We start from the raw sequence: 17,735 nt of genomic DNA, 5'->3' as shown, positions 1-17,735 counted from the left end.
AGCAAATGTTGTACATGCTGGTTACAGTGCATTTCTCTCTGAAATTCTGAGGAAAATGGGTCGTTCCAGACATTGTTCAGAAGAACAGCGTACCTTGATTAAAAAGTTGATTGGAGAGGGGAAAACATATAAAGAAGTGCAGAAAATGATAGGCTGCTCAGCTAAAATGATCGCAAATGCTTTAAAATGGCAACCAAAACCTGAAAGACGTGGAAGAAAGCGAAAAACTACCATTCGAATGTATAGAAGAATAGCCAAAATGGCAAGGACTCAGCCAACAATCAGCTCCAGGAAGATCAAAGAAGGTGTAAAGTTACCTGTGAGTACTGTTACAATTAGAAGACGCCTATGTGAAGCCAAGCTATCTGCAAGAAGCCCCCGCAAAGTCCCACTGTTGAAAAAAAGACATGTGCTGAAGAGGTTACAATTTGCCAACGAGCACATTGACTGGCCTAAAGAGAAATGACGCAACATTTTGTGGACTGATGAAAGTAAGATTGTTCTTTTTGGGTCTAGTGGCTGCAGACAGTTTGTCAGACGACCCCCAAACACTGAATTCAAGCCACAGTACACTGTGAAGACAGTGAAGCATGGTGGTGCAAACATCATGATATGGGGATGTTTCTCATACTATGGTGTTGGGCCTATTTATCGCATACCAGGGATCATGGATCAGTTTGAATACATCAGAATACTTGAAGAGGTCATGCTGCCTTATGCTGAAGAGGAAATGCCCTTGAAATGGGTGTTCCAACAAGACAACGACCCCAAACACACCAGGAAACATGCAACATCTTGGTTCCAGACCAACAAGATTGACGTTATGGAGTGGCCAGCCAAATCCCCGGATCTTAATCCAATAGAAAACTTGTGGAGTGACATCAAAAATGCAGTTTCTGAGGCAAAACCAAGAAATAGAGAAGAACTGTGGAATGTAGTCCAATCATCCTGGGCTGGAATACCTGATCACAGGTGCCAGAAGTTGGTTGACTCCATGCAACACAGATGTACAGCAGTTCTCAGAAACAGTGCGACTACAACCAAATATTCATTAAGTGATTCAAAGGAAAGCAAAATCTTCAAACATTTTTCAGTTTATATAGTGAATGTTTGAGTTTGTAAAGAAGAATACAAACACGGCAATTTTTTTGAACAGTCTTATGTTCACTTTTCTTCCATTTTTTTAGAGGAACAACACAAATTTGATATATTTTCTTCACGTTTTGATTTGGAATAGAATGTGTCGTGTTCCCAATGCATTTGTGTGGATGGAAATAAAAGCTATTAGACATTTTGAGCTTTATTCACTTTTTTCAACACACTGCTATTATTTTGAACACAACTGTATATCACACACAAATACATACACACACACTGTGTATATATAAAAGTATAAGTGTAGCCAAAATGAAAAACAAAATACCAAAAACACAAAAATCAGCATAAAGAATATAACTTACAGTCAGTAGGATTTGTCCCTTGTGTTGATGCCTCTACTGTTTGGTGAAATCTAAATCTGTCCAATCCCCCCACCCATGCCACTGTAATCTTTCTGGTGTGGTGGGGGTTAATAAAACTGTAGCCATTGTCGCAGGCTTTCATCAAGAGTCCCCGACAATGGCCAGCCTTTCCACACAGCTGCTCCATCCATATAAGCCATACTACAGCTTCTATGAATGAAGTGTGACCTACGTATGGAGGGGGTGGGGCTATCATCCACCCATCCTCCATCCATAGATCAAGTTTCATTCATAGAAGCTACTATGAATGCTGGTGCTGAGCATAAAATGTGGGCATAGTCGGGCACTCTTGAGGAGAGCCAGTGAGAGCGCCCACAGTTCTATTAACCCCCACCGCACCAGAAGATTATGGTGATGAGGGTGGCAGGAGCATGGAAAGAGGAAAATATCACCTAATATTGGTACAAGGGACAAATCCTACTGACTGTAAATCATGTCATGTCCCTTGTGCCGATTTTTGTGTTTTTTACTTTGGCTACACATACCCTTTAAAACCAAGCCCTAATACAACCCTCTAATATGTTGTCATACTTCTAACAATTTCAGTTGTTAATCCACAATATACATTAGACAAACTTTTTGAGTATCCATCCTCAAATGGCATTAAATGAATCATCTATAATCAAGTGCAGCTCAATTTCACTATGTACGATTTACAGAGGCAGGTCCCTATTGCATCATATAAAATAGATCTGAATTGAGACAAATCACTACTCAACTCGTATTCACTTCTACACACCTCTATTAGAAGTCATGCAGATGGATGAACATGATGTGTATGGCATTGAAACCAGTGTCCATCCACTCTACTCCCATCAACCAGCGTAAACAGCCATATACTGATCTGCCAATATCCATAGTTCTCACACTTGTCAAAGTGCTGACTTCCTTGCTGCATACAAAATACGTTTATTCTTTCCAAGGATTGATGTTGTTTGAAGTATGACAATATATTATCGTACTGTAAAGGAGTTTAGCATATAGCCAATTTGTTAGAAATTTGTGAATAAGAGGAATGCTGGAGAACACCTGTGCCCAGCAGTGCAATATGCCATTTAATATGTTAGTTAAACATGACTTGTGTAGGTGAGAGAAGATAATACTACAGATAATTGCAAGCTTACATTGCCTACAAAACATTACAAATATTAAAGGCTAGAACTGTATTTCAGTAATATACATATAAATAAGAAACACCTGGTGGGAGGCCATCATGTGCTGTTGGTGGAGGCAATGGGATTTCTGCGGATTTGTGTATGATAGGGGATGGTGCTGCTGAGCTTGTTTCCTCTTGCTTCTCATCTTTCGCCTCGTCCTCATTATTATCATCATCATAATCCCCTGCCAACAACTGAAGACTTGCAACATTAACTGTAGTCTGTTTATGAGATGGTTGATCGGACTTCTCAAAAAAGCCAGTTGGAAGCCTAGGATGAAAAGACAGAGCTCAAGGTTTTCCTACAACAGGTGCTTTCAGCAGGCAGACCATGACAAAGCTCCAGGTCAGGGCTTTGGTATGCCGTTCAAGCAAGACACATGCCTTGCTGGATTTTACAATTTAACCCAGGCAGTGACCTGTGTGCTTTAGTTTCTGTAGGCCACATCAACGCACAGAGGGCATTACCTCTAGCCATCTTCAGTAACAGGACAGTTTTTTTAATTATCTGCTCATGCAACACTATTTCCAGTGATCTTCGTTTCTCCCAACACCACTTCTGCCCAAGTCAATCAGAAGGTATCTCCTAATACTGTATTCTTCCTGCTCCCTTAAGACATAGTCAGCAGACCGGGTCATGCCTCATAGCCCGAGGTACCACCCAGGAGAACTATGCTCAGGGACAGTAAAGTGCTCATAACACTCATTGTAATTTTCTTTAAACATTCTTAATTATAGAAATATACTCAGGACACTTATAAAATGTTTGTACAACAGTGGCAAAAAGGCAACTTTGATTCTTCTTAGAAATGTTAGTGTTGTCTGTCTTTTTTCAGTTGCTGTTGGTGTGAATGGTTCCTAAACAAAAACTGCAGAGAACAGTGACATGAAGGATTTCTTGTATTGGTTGTGTCCAGGATAGTACTAGAAAGGTACCTAAATGATTTTATTGGTCACCCAAAGCTGGTAATTAACCTTTTCATTACATGTATAACTATCCAACTGCATACGTTTATTGCATTTAATTATTAGTAAACAACTTTTAAGTTCCAAACCTCGCAATGTGTTAAAGTATAATGCCACACTTTTTTTATAGATTACTCTGGACCACTCTTGTATAAAAGTAGATAACAGTTACAGCCTCTGTCAACTTTTTACTGCTGTGTCCCCATTGAATACATTACAAGACACAGGAATGGATTCACAGACCATGGGTTACATGCTGCTACCTTCAGGTGAATGGGCACTGGCAAAAACTTAGCTGGGGGTGTCTCCATATAACCCTGCTAAATTCGTGAGGTTCCAGTTTTGTTAGCATGCAATATAAAGAACATACAAAAGGGAGGGAAGGGACCTGCATCCTGTATATTACTCAGAAATATGGAATTTACAGGTGCATCAGAATTCCTCTTGTTTTCATCATACAGTAGAGGACACAGGGATTGATGCATAGACCATGGAATGTCCCCAAGCAGTAATTGAGGGATGGACAACAATACAGCTTAAACAGCCAGAAAAGGCCGATTTGGAAGGAGCAAGAAGGGTCAACAGACCCAAATAAACTTAACTGTAGAACACTTTGCTGCCAGAGGAAGCTACAGTAGAGACTCAACAGTCGCCTGGTAACCAACAGTTTGGGAGACATGTGAAACAGAATTTAGGCAGTGGCTCTGCTCACAGGAGAATTTTTAGACGCTGTATAGGCCTCAAAACCGGACCTCAATGGGAGAATGGCTGGGAAGGAAATACTCATTCTCATAAAGGCATAAGCGCTGTTAAAAGGCAAAAAAAATCTAGGTAGATGAAAGGGGTAGGAAACCCCAGGAGACCCTTCCAGTAAAGAATTAACAGAAAAGGGGGGCAGGTTCTAAAGGAAACATGGCAACTAGCAATAGAACTCCTGCCTGACCCCTAAAGGAGACAAAAAACTACAATGCTGTGCCGTCCTGCAGTACATGGTGGACAAAGAATAGATGTTCTCAAATGACAATAAGAAGCACAATGGATGCAAGGAGGAAACAGCTACCAGGCTACTCTGTAAAAGAAAAGGAAACCAAGACTAACAGAGTACAAATTTAGACACTATAAACTGGGCCAGGCTGAAGGACTAATAAGTAACTCAGGATGAGGTGCCCTATCAGAACTGAACTGAACAGCACATAGCACTGACAAGGACACTTTTTGTTTAATTTTCTGTAGCATGGATCAGGCATAGACTAGAAAGTCGTACTGGAGGAGTGTGTCTGGAAGGAACTGGGCAACCGATAGAAAACAATCATGGTAGGGCATTGGCACGCCCTTAAGGGAGTATGGAGAGCAGCAATTGTCAGGTACTGGATGCCAGGGAACAGGTTTAGGAGGTCTATGACCACAAGACTCAGAGTGATCCCCTGGTTGTCTCAGGAGTTGAGGAAACATAATCCAGCAACACAAAATTTGAACATTTTGATCTTGTCAGAAAGAAAAAGCTTACAGGGATACATGGACGAGGGGGAAGTATAACCCATCACACTGCCTTTGCAAGAAGGAAAGAAATTGAATGACAGAAGAGATCTAGCCACAGGTATACAGAAGTTTTGGCAATGCCTAACTGTAGAGTAGACAGGCTGGGTAAAGGCTGGGTCAGAGGAGCCCTCATGGGAATCCAATTACTGAATTATTTTATGCCAATGGATCTTGGTATATAAAGTTCATTTAGAAAAGGAGAGCTGGTAATAGAATAGGGAAAAGTTTCCCAAGCAGGAAGGAGAGACCTGTAAGGTCAGAATGAGATTAGAGAAGTCTTGTTTTTGCCCAAGTAGCAGGAAAAAATAGAAACTAGAAGGAAGGCAATTAGCAATTAAGGTTAATTAGCCACCCTGTGTAAAAAGAAAAATAAAGAAAAGCTCCAGAAGTCCTTTCCCTAAGTTGTGATATGTGTAGGTAGACTACCCTTTCAGCTCTGTAATGGGGGCAAATCTTCTGTATGAGGAATGCTTTTAAGCTGTTTCAAAGGGCTTAGAAGTTTGTCATAACCGGAAGGGCTCAAAATAGATAATAATTTTGCCTGAGGGAGACAATCAGATCTAATCTATAAAGTAGGGGATACCCATTCCAAGGGAAATTGTGAAATTGGATAATGGGGTCTGAACCGTCTCCTGTCAATAGCTCTTTTAAAGTGTTCATGAAGAGAATTGCCAAAGAGAACTGCCTAAAAGAAGTTTGCCCTTGCAAGACAAAAGGCACCTTTTCCACAATGGATAATTCACACAAGCTTTAAGCCTTAGGACTCTGCACATATGCACAAAAATCAAAGACATTCTGGAGATCTGATGAATCTCATTCTCCCTAGAATCTACACAGAATAGTAGGGCCAAGAGCAAGAGCTGTACATTTTAATAAAGATTCAGATTATCTATATCAGGAGAGAGTGCCCTTGACAGGAATGGTAGATTGAGCAAATCAGGGAAAGAATTGCCAGATCCACAGTGAGGTGAACCATTTTTTGTTAAAGCATGCATCCATAGGATAAAAGGCTTCGAAGTTGGGGGAATAACTTCTCTGAGCTCAGCCAATCATTCCCTAAGTCTCAACTTGCCTGATCCAGAGTGGAAAAGGGATTTCTACAGAAGGCCCTCTTTTTTATGTTTAGCGTTTTCGAACACGAGGGACTGTGCAGCGCTAGCCGCACCTATCAAAAGACTAGGTCAATGAATTTACAGTAGCCAACATAAGGCAAGAGGGTAAGGATGTAACTTTCACAAACTGTGGTGGAAAAAAATCTTGGGGCGCCTCCACTATAATGTGTATTAAGCAATTCTGGTTTTAGGCTAGAATTATAGTCAGGGTACAGAGAGGCAAAGGAATTCTTAAAGCCGATAGCGCCCTCTGATTCCAGAAGCAGAGATAGCCTCTATAATTAGTCAAACATAGTGGCTGTAAACTCTGCCTTAGTCAAAAAGGCTGCATGTTGAGCGCCTGTAAGGGAACTTGAGTGATAGGGCTGGAGCAGTGTTGGTGTTAGACCTTACTCTTGAACAATGGCACTGCTAACAACTTGAAAAGAACTTGGCATTTCCTTCAGGCCTGCAGTGGACACACTGCTGTCTGTCCCATGTGTTCCTGTTCATAAGCACCTATAATCCTCCAATGCCTAGTGAGGGTCCTTCAGGGTAATCACAGAATGTATGTGGATTATGGGGGTTCAGCGTGTCTGGTATTATGGCAACCCAGGCACTAACAGCTCCAATAGCTGTGTCACAGTTAAGTCTGCCAGAAAATTGTCCCATGTAAATTCACCATTAATTACATTGTCAAGCAATGCAGATCTATGTCAATCATGATGCCCAATGGCCAGAAATACTATGAGGTCAATGACCAAATGTGCTCATGTCAATGGCTCACCTGGAGACCCCACCCCTCTGCCTACATTGCGGGAGCAATGTTCGAAAGGGTTTGGCGATTTTTTTTTTCCATTCGGCAGGTTGGCAGCTGTCAGTCATCGTGACAGACAAGCATTTGCATCACTGGACAATGGGATTTATGGCAAATTGTACACTGCAAGCGAGGCAGTATCTGGGGGCCCCCATATTTTTCTTCCAGATTCTGATAAGCCCCATTCCCACAAACTACCCACAACCCTGGGCTGGTTATGGATGTGGTTCTGTCCTTAATATAGGAACAAGGTGCTTTGCCAGGGGGTCCCCACTACTATGGTATCACCCCCATGTTGAGGGCATGTTGCCTGGCATGGTTAAGGGAGAAGGAGGTGCACATCCATTCCCCCCACCACCTTTTCTGGCCACCTAGGTTGTGTGCTCAGATAAGTGTCTGGTATAGATTTTGGGGGAGACTCCATTGCTTTCTTTCCCTTTTTCTGTGTGGGGGATCCCCCTTAAAAATCCATATCAGATTCATAGGGTCTAAAAGGGAATTTGGGGGGAACCCCATGCTGTTTTTTTTCTTTAAACTATCCTCTCTGTTTATTGACATTCATCTGTCAGTCAAGAATACCCAACTGACAGCTGAATGTGCCAGGCAGGGATGAGTCACTGGTTGTTAGGGATGCCAGCTCCCTAACAACCAGAAGAAAGCTGTCACATTAAGCATTAGTAATAATACCACCACTAAATGTTTCAATTCACACTGCAGCTGAAGGTTCGCTCAGTGGAACACCCATTTGTATGGCTGATCACACAGGAATCTCCATAGACTACACAATGCAGAGGTCTCTTGCATATTCTTTCTCCTGCTGGTTAAATGTTCTTAGTCTATAGCGTTCTTAGGTCTTTTTTCCTCCTAGGATCTCATGTTAGGGAATGTTACATTCACCCAGAGAAAAGCAAAAAAGAAGCTATTACACACATATTCCAAACATTATCAGTATTATTCATTCATTTTGCACGAATGTTGAAATATTTTGCAAAGCAAATTGAAAAAAAGTAGACCATATGTGCTTTCACACAGTGGACACTGTTATTTCTATAAACTGTAACAGGATTTTGTTAACCACTTCCTGTCCGGACACTTTCACCCCCTTCCTGTCCAGGGCAATTTTCAGCGCTATCACACTTTGAATGACAATTGTGCGGTCATGCAACACTGTACCCATATGAATTTTTTACCATTTTTTTGAGACAGATAAACCTTTATTTTGGTGGTATTTATTCACCACTGGGATTTTTATTTTTTTTGCTATATAAATGAAAAAGTTCAAACAATTTTGAAAAAAGTGTTTTTCTTATAAGATTTTGCAAATAAATAATATTTCATCATAAATCTTGGCCAAAATTTATTCCATTTTTTAGTAAAAAAAAAAAAAAAAATACACCAAATTAGTTATAACCAAAAATTATAATTTTTAAACATTTTATTTTTACATTTTTAATTTTATTTTTTTTTTGTTTTTTTTACATACCGTCACCCTAGCAGTGCAGTTTCACCATGGTGACACTGTACTACTTGTGGGGGGTGATGAAGATTTTTTTTTTTTTACAGTGATTGCTTTTACACCCATATAGAATGTAAAAGCAATCATTTCTCTTTCTCTCTGTCTGCATTCTTGCAGCCATTGAGAAATACTGTGTGAGCTGTGATTGGTCAGAGCTTGTCACATGGTACAAGGCTGTTGTGAATAGCCTTGTACCATGTGACCTCTGTGATCATTCACAGATTTCACCCGTAGTAAGCAATGATGTCACAAGTGACATCTTGCTTACTACTTTGCATGTGATCACTGATTGGCCAATCAGTGATCACATGATCGGCACCGGATCGCGGTGCTGCGCGCTCCCAGGGAGCGCGCACAACTAGAAATAGTGGGTGCCGTTTATGAACGGCAACCCGCCCCTGGAGTGCCACCGCCCTGCCGTTTAAAAACAACAGGCGGACGGCAAGTGGTTAAGGAGTCAAACGAGAGTGTTCCTCTCCTACCGCAGGATATAATTTGCATTTGGTTAGAATCACTTATTTTTCTGGGGATTTGGTTTTTCAGTTCCAAGTCTCTATTTGATTTCTCTTTATCTGGGTGCATTTCTATTAATTAAGAACTAATTCATTTTAACAACGGCTACAACAGTGTGGCTAACACTTACGCAGAAGTGGTTGATGAAGCTGAAGTCTGTTCCTCTGAGTCTAGGGAAAGGCCACAAAAACAATTGAATATGCAAGTGCTTTGAGTTTGTTTTTAATGCGCAGCTTAGAAACTTTATCAGAAAGAAAACAATGCATTAGAAGTGCATCAAACAGAAATAAATGTAGAATACATTTTATAGGTAATAATATAACAAACTTCAGAGTGTCCACAGCCTGATCTAACAATATTTTATAAAATTGTTTGAAAATTACAAGGGAATAGCAAAAATGTCTTCTGATATACACCTGTATACTTCCTATATGCATTTAAATTATCATCATGTGTATAAAAAAAGACCTAGGGGCCTACTTATGAAAGCAGTGGTACATCCATACTAGTGTGAAAAAAAAAAAAAAAAAAAGATACAGCAAGGTGCTGTACAATTGTGCTTAGCAGTCCTGAAGCAAGCATAGTACTAATGTATAAATCCAAAGAACAGATGTATACCACTCAGGCAAACAATCTAGATCAACAGGTGCAGGCTCTGGCTTGCCATCACAAACGATGCAATAGGAAAAAGGGGTCAGCCGCACACCCGAGGATAGATGAATATAGTGTGTATTTATTGATCCTTAGGACACACAAAACACCAGGACATGAATATAGGACTTGTTAACGCGTTTCACACGATCTCGCTCTTAATCTATATGGATTGCTATTCTTCCTAACAGCATAGTTAAAAAAAAAAATCCTACCGAAGACATCCTGCATTTGGGTAGTGAAAGAAAACTCCGTAGGACACTGCAGGCTCCTGGTTTTGGGCTGCACTTTATGAACAAGTCATAAAATGCAGGGTGTGGTGTAAAAATACATTGTGATATATAGCAGAGGGTGGATAGTGACATTTGTTATAAATGCCCCCCTTAGTGTAGCAAATGCAGTGAAAGTAAAATAAATTGTGTAAATATGAACACTTAAACAATAATGGAAAAGTAAAGTTGAGCAATCCTTGTCATTTCATACAAAATATGCTAAGTCCAAATCAAATTAAAACCTGCATATCACTTATTACTATACTGAACAAAGGATCAGTTATAATCTGTCATAAAATCTAAACAAGGCAACAGGCTGTCTGTAGACTTTAAAATGTATAATCCCACTGCCCCAGTCTGATGGGAAGGGGCTTGGTAAAGTGTCTTTTCTGGGCTTCAAATCTTACCTCTTACTCTCTTTATATCCTGACTCTCTACACTTGGCCCTTTCCTTTTAGTCACTTGTGAGGTCGGTGCAGACACAGAAGGACTACTGGTGTTTACTTTTGTGCCTTTCAGTTGTGCAACTTTCTGAAAATGAATATTGAGAAAATATATTTTCCATTAAATGTAAAATTAGAAGATAGTGAAACTTGTTTAGTACAATAAAAGCTGAACTCTATGCAGATGAATACATCAATAATGCAGCATACAATTTAAGAATACATCAATAAATGTATTTTTAATTGAAAGTAGTGTACCTAAACTTGGCCTGACATCAATCTTGTGCACAGCACAAACCAGACTAGAAAAGAGAAAAGCAGCACAAGGAGCCAATCAGTTGTGTTGCAGTGCTCAAATGCTATCAAGGTGATGGGAGGAGACAGCAGAGTGGAAGAGAGTTAAGGTGGAACTGAAGTGCAATGTCTCTTCTGCAATAAAATGCACCTATCTGCCTGCTTGCTGTCTTCTCTGGCAATTTAAACTGAGCCACGCATGCGCAGCTAAGCTTACAGCAGTGGTCTGGTCTGTGTGTGCTAGAATGATGTCATCCTGTGCTGGCCAATGAAGACTGCCGAAAACTGGAGCACAGGAGAAAATGTCAGCGCTTGCGAGTGACAGAACCATTGGAGGATAGGGTAAGTTTCAGCTCCATTAAGTTTCACTTTAAGCTCATCAGTGTGCTGCTTTTGCTTTCACTGTCCATAGACCAAACTATGAGTGCTGCTCCAAGCTGTCATCCTGTGATACTCCAGTGACTCACATTGATTCTTGATGCCAGCACTAAGAGAGCCGGTCCTGGTCTGGTGTACACACTTAAGGAAAGAGGATGAGACACTGCACTCCAAGAAAACAGCCCAGTTGTATTGAATAAGAGAAGCTTCAGCCCAACTCTTCCCAGGTCACACTCCCGTGTTTTGCCCCACCCCCAGTCCCTTATGACTAAGGCTGGCCATAGATTATACAATTTTCTTGTACAATTTTTCTTTAGATTTACCAAAAATCATATAATAAGAGGTCAAACCTAAACAACACTTTCCATTGTATCCAGTTAGGCAGTCCCTTGCACTACACACTGGAAGGTATATCTAAAGGAAATTGTAAACAACTTGTAAAGAAACTTGTATAATGGCCAGCCTAAGGCCTGTATGTGGGGAAAAATGCATTGGGGACATGGCCTTGGAGGAGTTGGGCTGAAGCTGCTCTTACTCTTGGGCTCTTTTTCTTGGAGTTTTCCTTAAGTGTGCTTTCACTGTCCAATCACAGGCTGAGGAGGGACAAGACATTTAAATGTACCTTAATCACAGAAGTGAAAAAGCGTGTCTCCCATCCTTCCAGACATGGCTGTGATGTATGGCGCACTTTTGTAAATCTCAGAACTGGATACACAAAAATTGGAATCCTTTGCTAGGTATAACAATCCAATCTACTGTATATATTTTCATCATCTGTGTATGTATATTAAGCTGTTTGTCTGGAGTTCACTGGCATATCAACACATGGAGACTCCAGCTGTATGCAATAACAGAACCAATAATATAGAATTGATTGCATTCATGCAAACTATAGTATTCTGTTACTTCACACAATTCCAGTGAGTAGACAAAGAGCATCATATACACTATATTGCCAAAAGTATTGGGACACCCCTCCAAATCACTGGATTCAGGTGTTCCAATCACCTCCATGGCCAAAGGTGTATAAAATCAAGCATCTAGGCAGGCAGACTACTTCTACAAACATTTGTGAAAGAATGTGTCACTCTCAGGAGATCAGTGAATTCAAGCTCAGTAACGCGATAGGTGGCCAACTGTGCAATAAGTCCATCCATGAAATTTCCTTGCTACTAAATATTCCACAGTCAACTGTTAGTGGGATTATAACAAAGTGGAAGCAACTGAGAACAACAGTAATTCAGCCAGGAAGTGGTAGGCCACATAAAATGACAGAGCGGGGTCAGCGCATGCTGAAGCGCGCAGAAGTCGCCAACTGTCTGTAGACTCAATAGCTAAAGACCTCCAAACTTCATGTGGCCTTCAGATTAGCACAAAAACTGTATAGAGAACTTCATGGAATGGGTTTCCATGACCGAGCAGCTGCATCCCAGCATTACATCACCAAGTACAATGCACAGCGTCGGATGCAGTGGTGTAAAGCACACTGCCACTGGACTCTAGAGCAGTGGAGACATGTTTTCTGGAGTGATGAATCACGCTTCTCTGTGTGGCAATCCGATGGACGTGTCTGGGTTTGGTGGTTGCCAAGAGAACGGTACTTGCCTGACTGCATTGTGCCAAGTGCAACATTTGGGAGAGGGGGGATTATGGTGTGGGGTTGTTTTTCAGGGGTTGGGCTTGTCCCCTTTATTCCAGTGTCGGGAACTCTTTATCAGCATACCAAGACATTTTCGACAAATTCATGCTCCCAACTTTGTGGGAACAGTTTGGGGATGGCCCCTTCCTGTTCCAACATGACTGCACACCAGTTGCTTCCACTTTGCTATAATACCACTAACAGTTGACCGTGGAATATTTAGTAGCAAAGAAATTTCACGCATGTACTAATTGCACAGGTGGCAACCTATCATGGTAGCGCGCCTGAATTCACTGAGCTCCTGAGAGCAACCTATTCTTTCACAAATATTTATAGACACAGTCTGCATGCCTAGGTGCTTGATTTTATACACCTTTGGTAATGGAGGCGATTGGAAGACCTGAATACAACGATTTGGAGGGGCGTCCCAATACTTTTGGCAACATAGTGTATGTGTGTGTGTGTGTCATATATATATATATACACATATACATACACATATACATATACACACACACACACCAGTCAGTGTCCATTATCAAAATCTTTCCACTGGCAACAGTGATTGCATTAACTTCAATCCAGTGCCTGGGAACTATAATTGCCATTTTGTTATCTAGTACAACATGTTCAACATTGGCATACTTCCTAACAATGTTCACAGTATAAAGAATTTTAATAAATAATATTAGCCTCACCTCTTTATGTTGTTTTCCAAGAATGTGTGCTTGCCATAGTAATTCACTTTTAATTGGTACATTACACACAGCACAGGACAAATGACCAAGACTGTTATATGTAGAAAACACATTGTTAAGGAATGCATATGTGTACATCTAAGGATGTTTTCAGAAAACACTGGCTGAAACTTTGAAAACCATATATAAGTCAAAGCAGTACAACAACTATAATAATATACTGGGGGGTTGAATTTGACACCTTACTATATCAGTTGAGGATCTTCTGTTCTTCCTACTGGAGACAGCTAAACATTCAGACAAAAGCTTACATAAAAAAGAAAGCAAAAAACTCTCACTGTTACATGATATCTGACTTAGGAAATGTTGACCTTGAAGTTAATAAGTGTATATTGATTGGTCTGTGTGAAAGTTATAGCGTGTAAAGACTATGGGGTATATACTAGAATTTTCATTTATTTATTTTTTTATACTAGTACTTATAACAGGCGACTTATAACAGAACTGCAATAATGCAGTGGGCATTCTGACACTAACTGCCACTTTGTGGGAACTAACTGCCACTGATATCACTAGTGCCATTATTAGAGTGATCAGTGCGAATATGCACTTGGCAGGAAGGGGTTAACACAGCAATGGGCAAACTACGGCCCGGCGGACCTTTTAATCCGGCCCGCGGAGCGTGGCAAACATTGGCTGTCAGGATGTAGGCGGGGCAGCGTGACGAACTCCTCTCCTCTCACAGTCCGCCCTGAAGACCAGAACGGCGCGGGAACACGGCGAGAGGAACGCGCGGAGCAAAGGTAAGTGAATTGACACAATATGGGGAATGAATTACTATAGGGGGAAATGAATTACTATAGGGGGGATGAATTACTATGGGGGATGAATTATTATATGGGGGATGAATTACTATAGGGGGGATGAATTACTATAGGGGGGATGAATTACTATAGGGGGGATGAATTACTATAGGGGGGATGAATTTCTATAGGGGGGATGAATTACTATGCTTACTATGGGGGAATATTACTATACTTACTATGGATGGCATGGTAGTGGCTGGGCCGGCCAGCAGCTAGTCCGGCCCCTGGGTCCAATATATGAACCCATTGCGGCACTCAAGTCAAAAAGTTTGCCCACCCCTGGGTTAACATCTAGGGTTATCAAGGGGTTAAATAAGAGCCTAACACGTGTTTCTGTGTTTACTTTGTGCTGATTTAACTGGGTATCTAGTTGTTTTCATTCCCTTCTTAGCAGAGAATGAAAATCCAACTAGTTCCCCTGTCACTGAACACAGCTCTATGTTGTTTACACTCACAAAGCTGTTTTCCATGAGACTCAGAGCCGATCGGCAGGTGTCAGTCACTGGCCAGGACCCGGTGATCAGTATGTGCTGTGACAAATCAAAGTATAGCTGGGTGGAAAGGGCAGGAATGCACGCACTCCCTACCCAGAAATGCAGAATCCTGTATAGCAGTAGATCTACAGGAGCCTGTCAGCATCTGAATATACAGTGCAGGGGTTAAGACAAGCCCACGGCCCCTACTTCCTATTTGATTACCCTCTTTTTTTTTTGATGAAGAGCTTTTATTATTTATTTCAGGTACTTATATAGCGCCATCAATTTACACAACGCTTTCCATATATATTGTACATTCACATCAGTCCCTAACCCTCAAGGGGCGTACAATCTAAGGTCCCTAACTCACATTCATACATATACATACTAGGGACAATTTAGTCAGGAACCAATTAACCTACCAGCATGTCTTAGAAAAAGTGATCAGGGGGGCTCTGAAAGTGTATGTCCTCTAGCAACACCCGCGGTGGTTCCCATCCTCTCCCGTTCCTCTGGAGTCTGCAATCAGCAGGTTTATTATCCTTCATGCATAGAATGTATGGAGAAAAACATTCTGCCTTTACAACCAGTTTATTGGGCTTTAAAGTGATACTAAAGCTTTGTTATATATATATATACTTGTTTTGTATACTATGTCATACTTACCTGCTCTGTGTAGTAGGTTTGCACACAGCTGCCCCGATCCTCTTCTTTTCAGGTCAACCTAGAGTTGCCACCTCATCCCTTTAAACCCAAACACATATTGATTACACAGGTTCTGTGGCTGATTAAGGTGGTAATTAAAGTGTTACTAAACCCAGAACCCTGCACTCACTGCATCTGGTCTCCCACAGTACACAGAACATGGAAATGAAATTATTTTAGTAAATATAAACTGCTAAATACCTTTTCTCATCAGAAATTAGAGCAGTCTTGTGACTTCTATCAGTGTTCAGCCAAGCACTAGCTAAAGCTTGTAGGAGGAGTTTTCTTTCTGCTCTAAGAGAATACAGAACCCCTGACCTCTGTCTAACCATTGCTGATTGTCCCTGGGATCAGATACACTCTCCCAAGAAAAAAAAAAAACCTCTAGCAACACTCACCAAACTGAGCATGTGCAAAATGCCTACAGTTCAGTCTGTCTTATCAGGAGATAAGAGGTGGTTGCTTGAAAAAGGGGAGGAACACAGAAAAAAGGATCAAACTGCCTTTTTACACATTACAGAGGATTAACCCCTTAGGTTCCACAGTGAGTACAACAAGCATGCTTTACTGCATATACAGACTGATTTTACTATTGTGGGTTTAATAATACTTTCAACTCACGTAATGCCCTGTCTGCAATAAAGTAGCCGCAGAACCTGTGTAATTAATATGTGTTCGGGTTAAAAGGGATGAGGTGGCAACCCTATGTCCACCGCTGGTGCTCCTGGCTCCTCCTCCTTGAGCAGTGCCCCCAGAGAAAACTGCTTGCCCTGGGGGTGCCGCTGTGCTATGCGTCCATAAGACACATAGAGCCGTGACTCAGCCCCGCCCACAGCTCTCTCCTCATTGCCTCACTGGCTGTGATTGATAGCAGCGGGAGCCAACGGGCTCCCACTGCTGTCTCAGCCAATGAGAAGGGAGAGTCCCCATACAGCTGAGGCTATTATGAACATTACTGGACTGGAGGGGGCTCGTAAGGATTGGGGGGGGGGGTTGCTGCAAACAGAGAGTTCTTTACCTTCGTGCATAGAAGTCACAAAGGTAAATAAAAAGCACATGAGCCTTTAGAACCACTTTAACGCCGGGGCACAGAGCAGCTTCCCAATCATGTTATCACTCACATCAATCACAAGATCAGGAGCCTGTGCCAATTGTTCCCCATCCTACGCCATGACTGACAGCTGTCAGAGAGACGCTCACATCACCATGGAAACAAATGTATAGGGGCTGGGCGTTGAAGCCCACTTTTCCTGCTGCCACATCATGGGCGGGAAGAGGTTATACATCCATGTGGGTGTGAGGGAGGCAAAGTCCCATCCAGTCCAAACAAACTGTAAGCTCCATAATGGAGGTCTGGTGTAGAGGATGAGGGTGGGGAGGCCACACAGGACACAAAGGATATTTAGCCAGAGGGGACTCGATCCGGCTCTTGCTCGCTGTCTCCCTCTGCTTTGCTTTCATCAGCCGCCGCAGCTCCTCTTGCTGGACCAATTTCTTCTTCCCGGGCGCCGCCATCTTTTCCCAGCACGTCGCCTGTCAAAGGCGTCACTTCCTGTCCGTCACATGCGCTTCCCGGAGTTTACACGTGCTGAAGGAAGAGTTCCGGATGAAGCAGAAGGACGCTGTTCATTTGCTGTGTATGTGTGACAGTCAGGCGCGTCCTATGGGTAGCAGCATTCACTGAGAGTTCCCAAAGTCAGGAGATGCCGCTCGCTTTTTTAGCACGATTTCCTTTTAAGCTCTACTGAACAGTTCTGAAAGAAATGAGCTTCGAAAAGTGACAGTCAACTGTCCTGTGTGAGGTCATCCACAGGAGGCGGCTTGCGGGAACTCACAGCGGGCAGTGTGATATTTCACATGGTCACTAGGTGGCGCAGTGTCTCTAGTTTCGAATGCGCCAAGACTAATCCTCGACTGGGACTATACAGGGAGGCAGCTGTCCTACTTCATATCACCCAGCAGATGGCGTGTCATCACAATGGCAGATAATTCACACGGATGTGGAGCTTTGTTTTCAGACATCAATGGCTTCCAGCTGTGTCTTGGGGCCAAATCCCCGTCCTCTTCTTTCCTTAGTTGTCCCTCTTATTGGTCTAATGGTAAAATATACTACCTACCTACCTAGCTGCCATTATAGAAATGATTGGGAGAAAATGAAAGTGCGACAGACGCAGCGCCAACTGCTAGTGGGTGTG

The 17,735-nt window shown here is 41.9% G+C and overlaps 1 protein-coding gene across 1 annotated transcript in view; it reads right to left on the bottom strand.

The window, feature by feature from the left end:
* Positions 1-17,338, bottom strand: part of ZNF830 (zinc finger protein 830) — a 54,669-nt gene extending 37,331 nt beyond the window's left edge. The window contains exons 1-5 of the mRNA XM_089689052.1: positions 16,943-17,338; positions 13,494-13,593; positions 10,449-10,572; positions 9,249-9,288; positions 2,718-2,947 (exon numbers count right to left, since the gene is read on the bottom strand). Coding sequence (XP_089545178.1) covers positions 2,718-2,947; positions 9,249-9,288; positions 10,449-10,572; positions 13,494-13,593; positions 16,943-17,055 — 607 coding nt within the window. The 5' untranslated portion in view covers positions 17,056-17,338. The remainder of the gene's footprint in view (positions 1-2,717; positions 2,948-9,248; positions 9,289-10,448; positions 10,573-13,493; positions 13,594-16,942) is intronic.
* Positions 17,339-17,735: the final 397 nt, after the last annotated feature.

This window comes from Staurois parvus, unplaced genomic scaffold (genome assembly GCF_062004578.1).
Source record: "Staurois parvus isolate SC_StPar_1 unplaced genomic scaffold, SC_StPar_1.0 ptg000468l, whole genome shotgun sequence".
NCBI lineage: Eukaryota > Metazoa > Chordata > Amphibia > Anura > Ranidae > Staurois > Staurois parvus.
The sequence above is the reverse complement of the archived record's forward strand: the minus strand, read 5'-3'. Positions and strand labels throughout refer to the sequence as shown.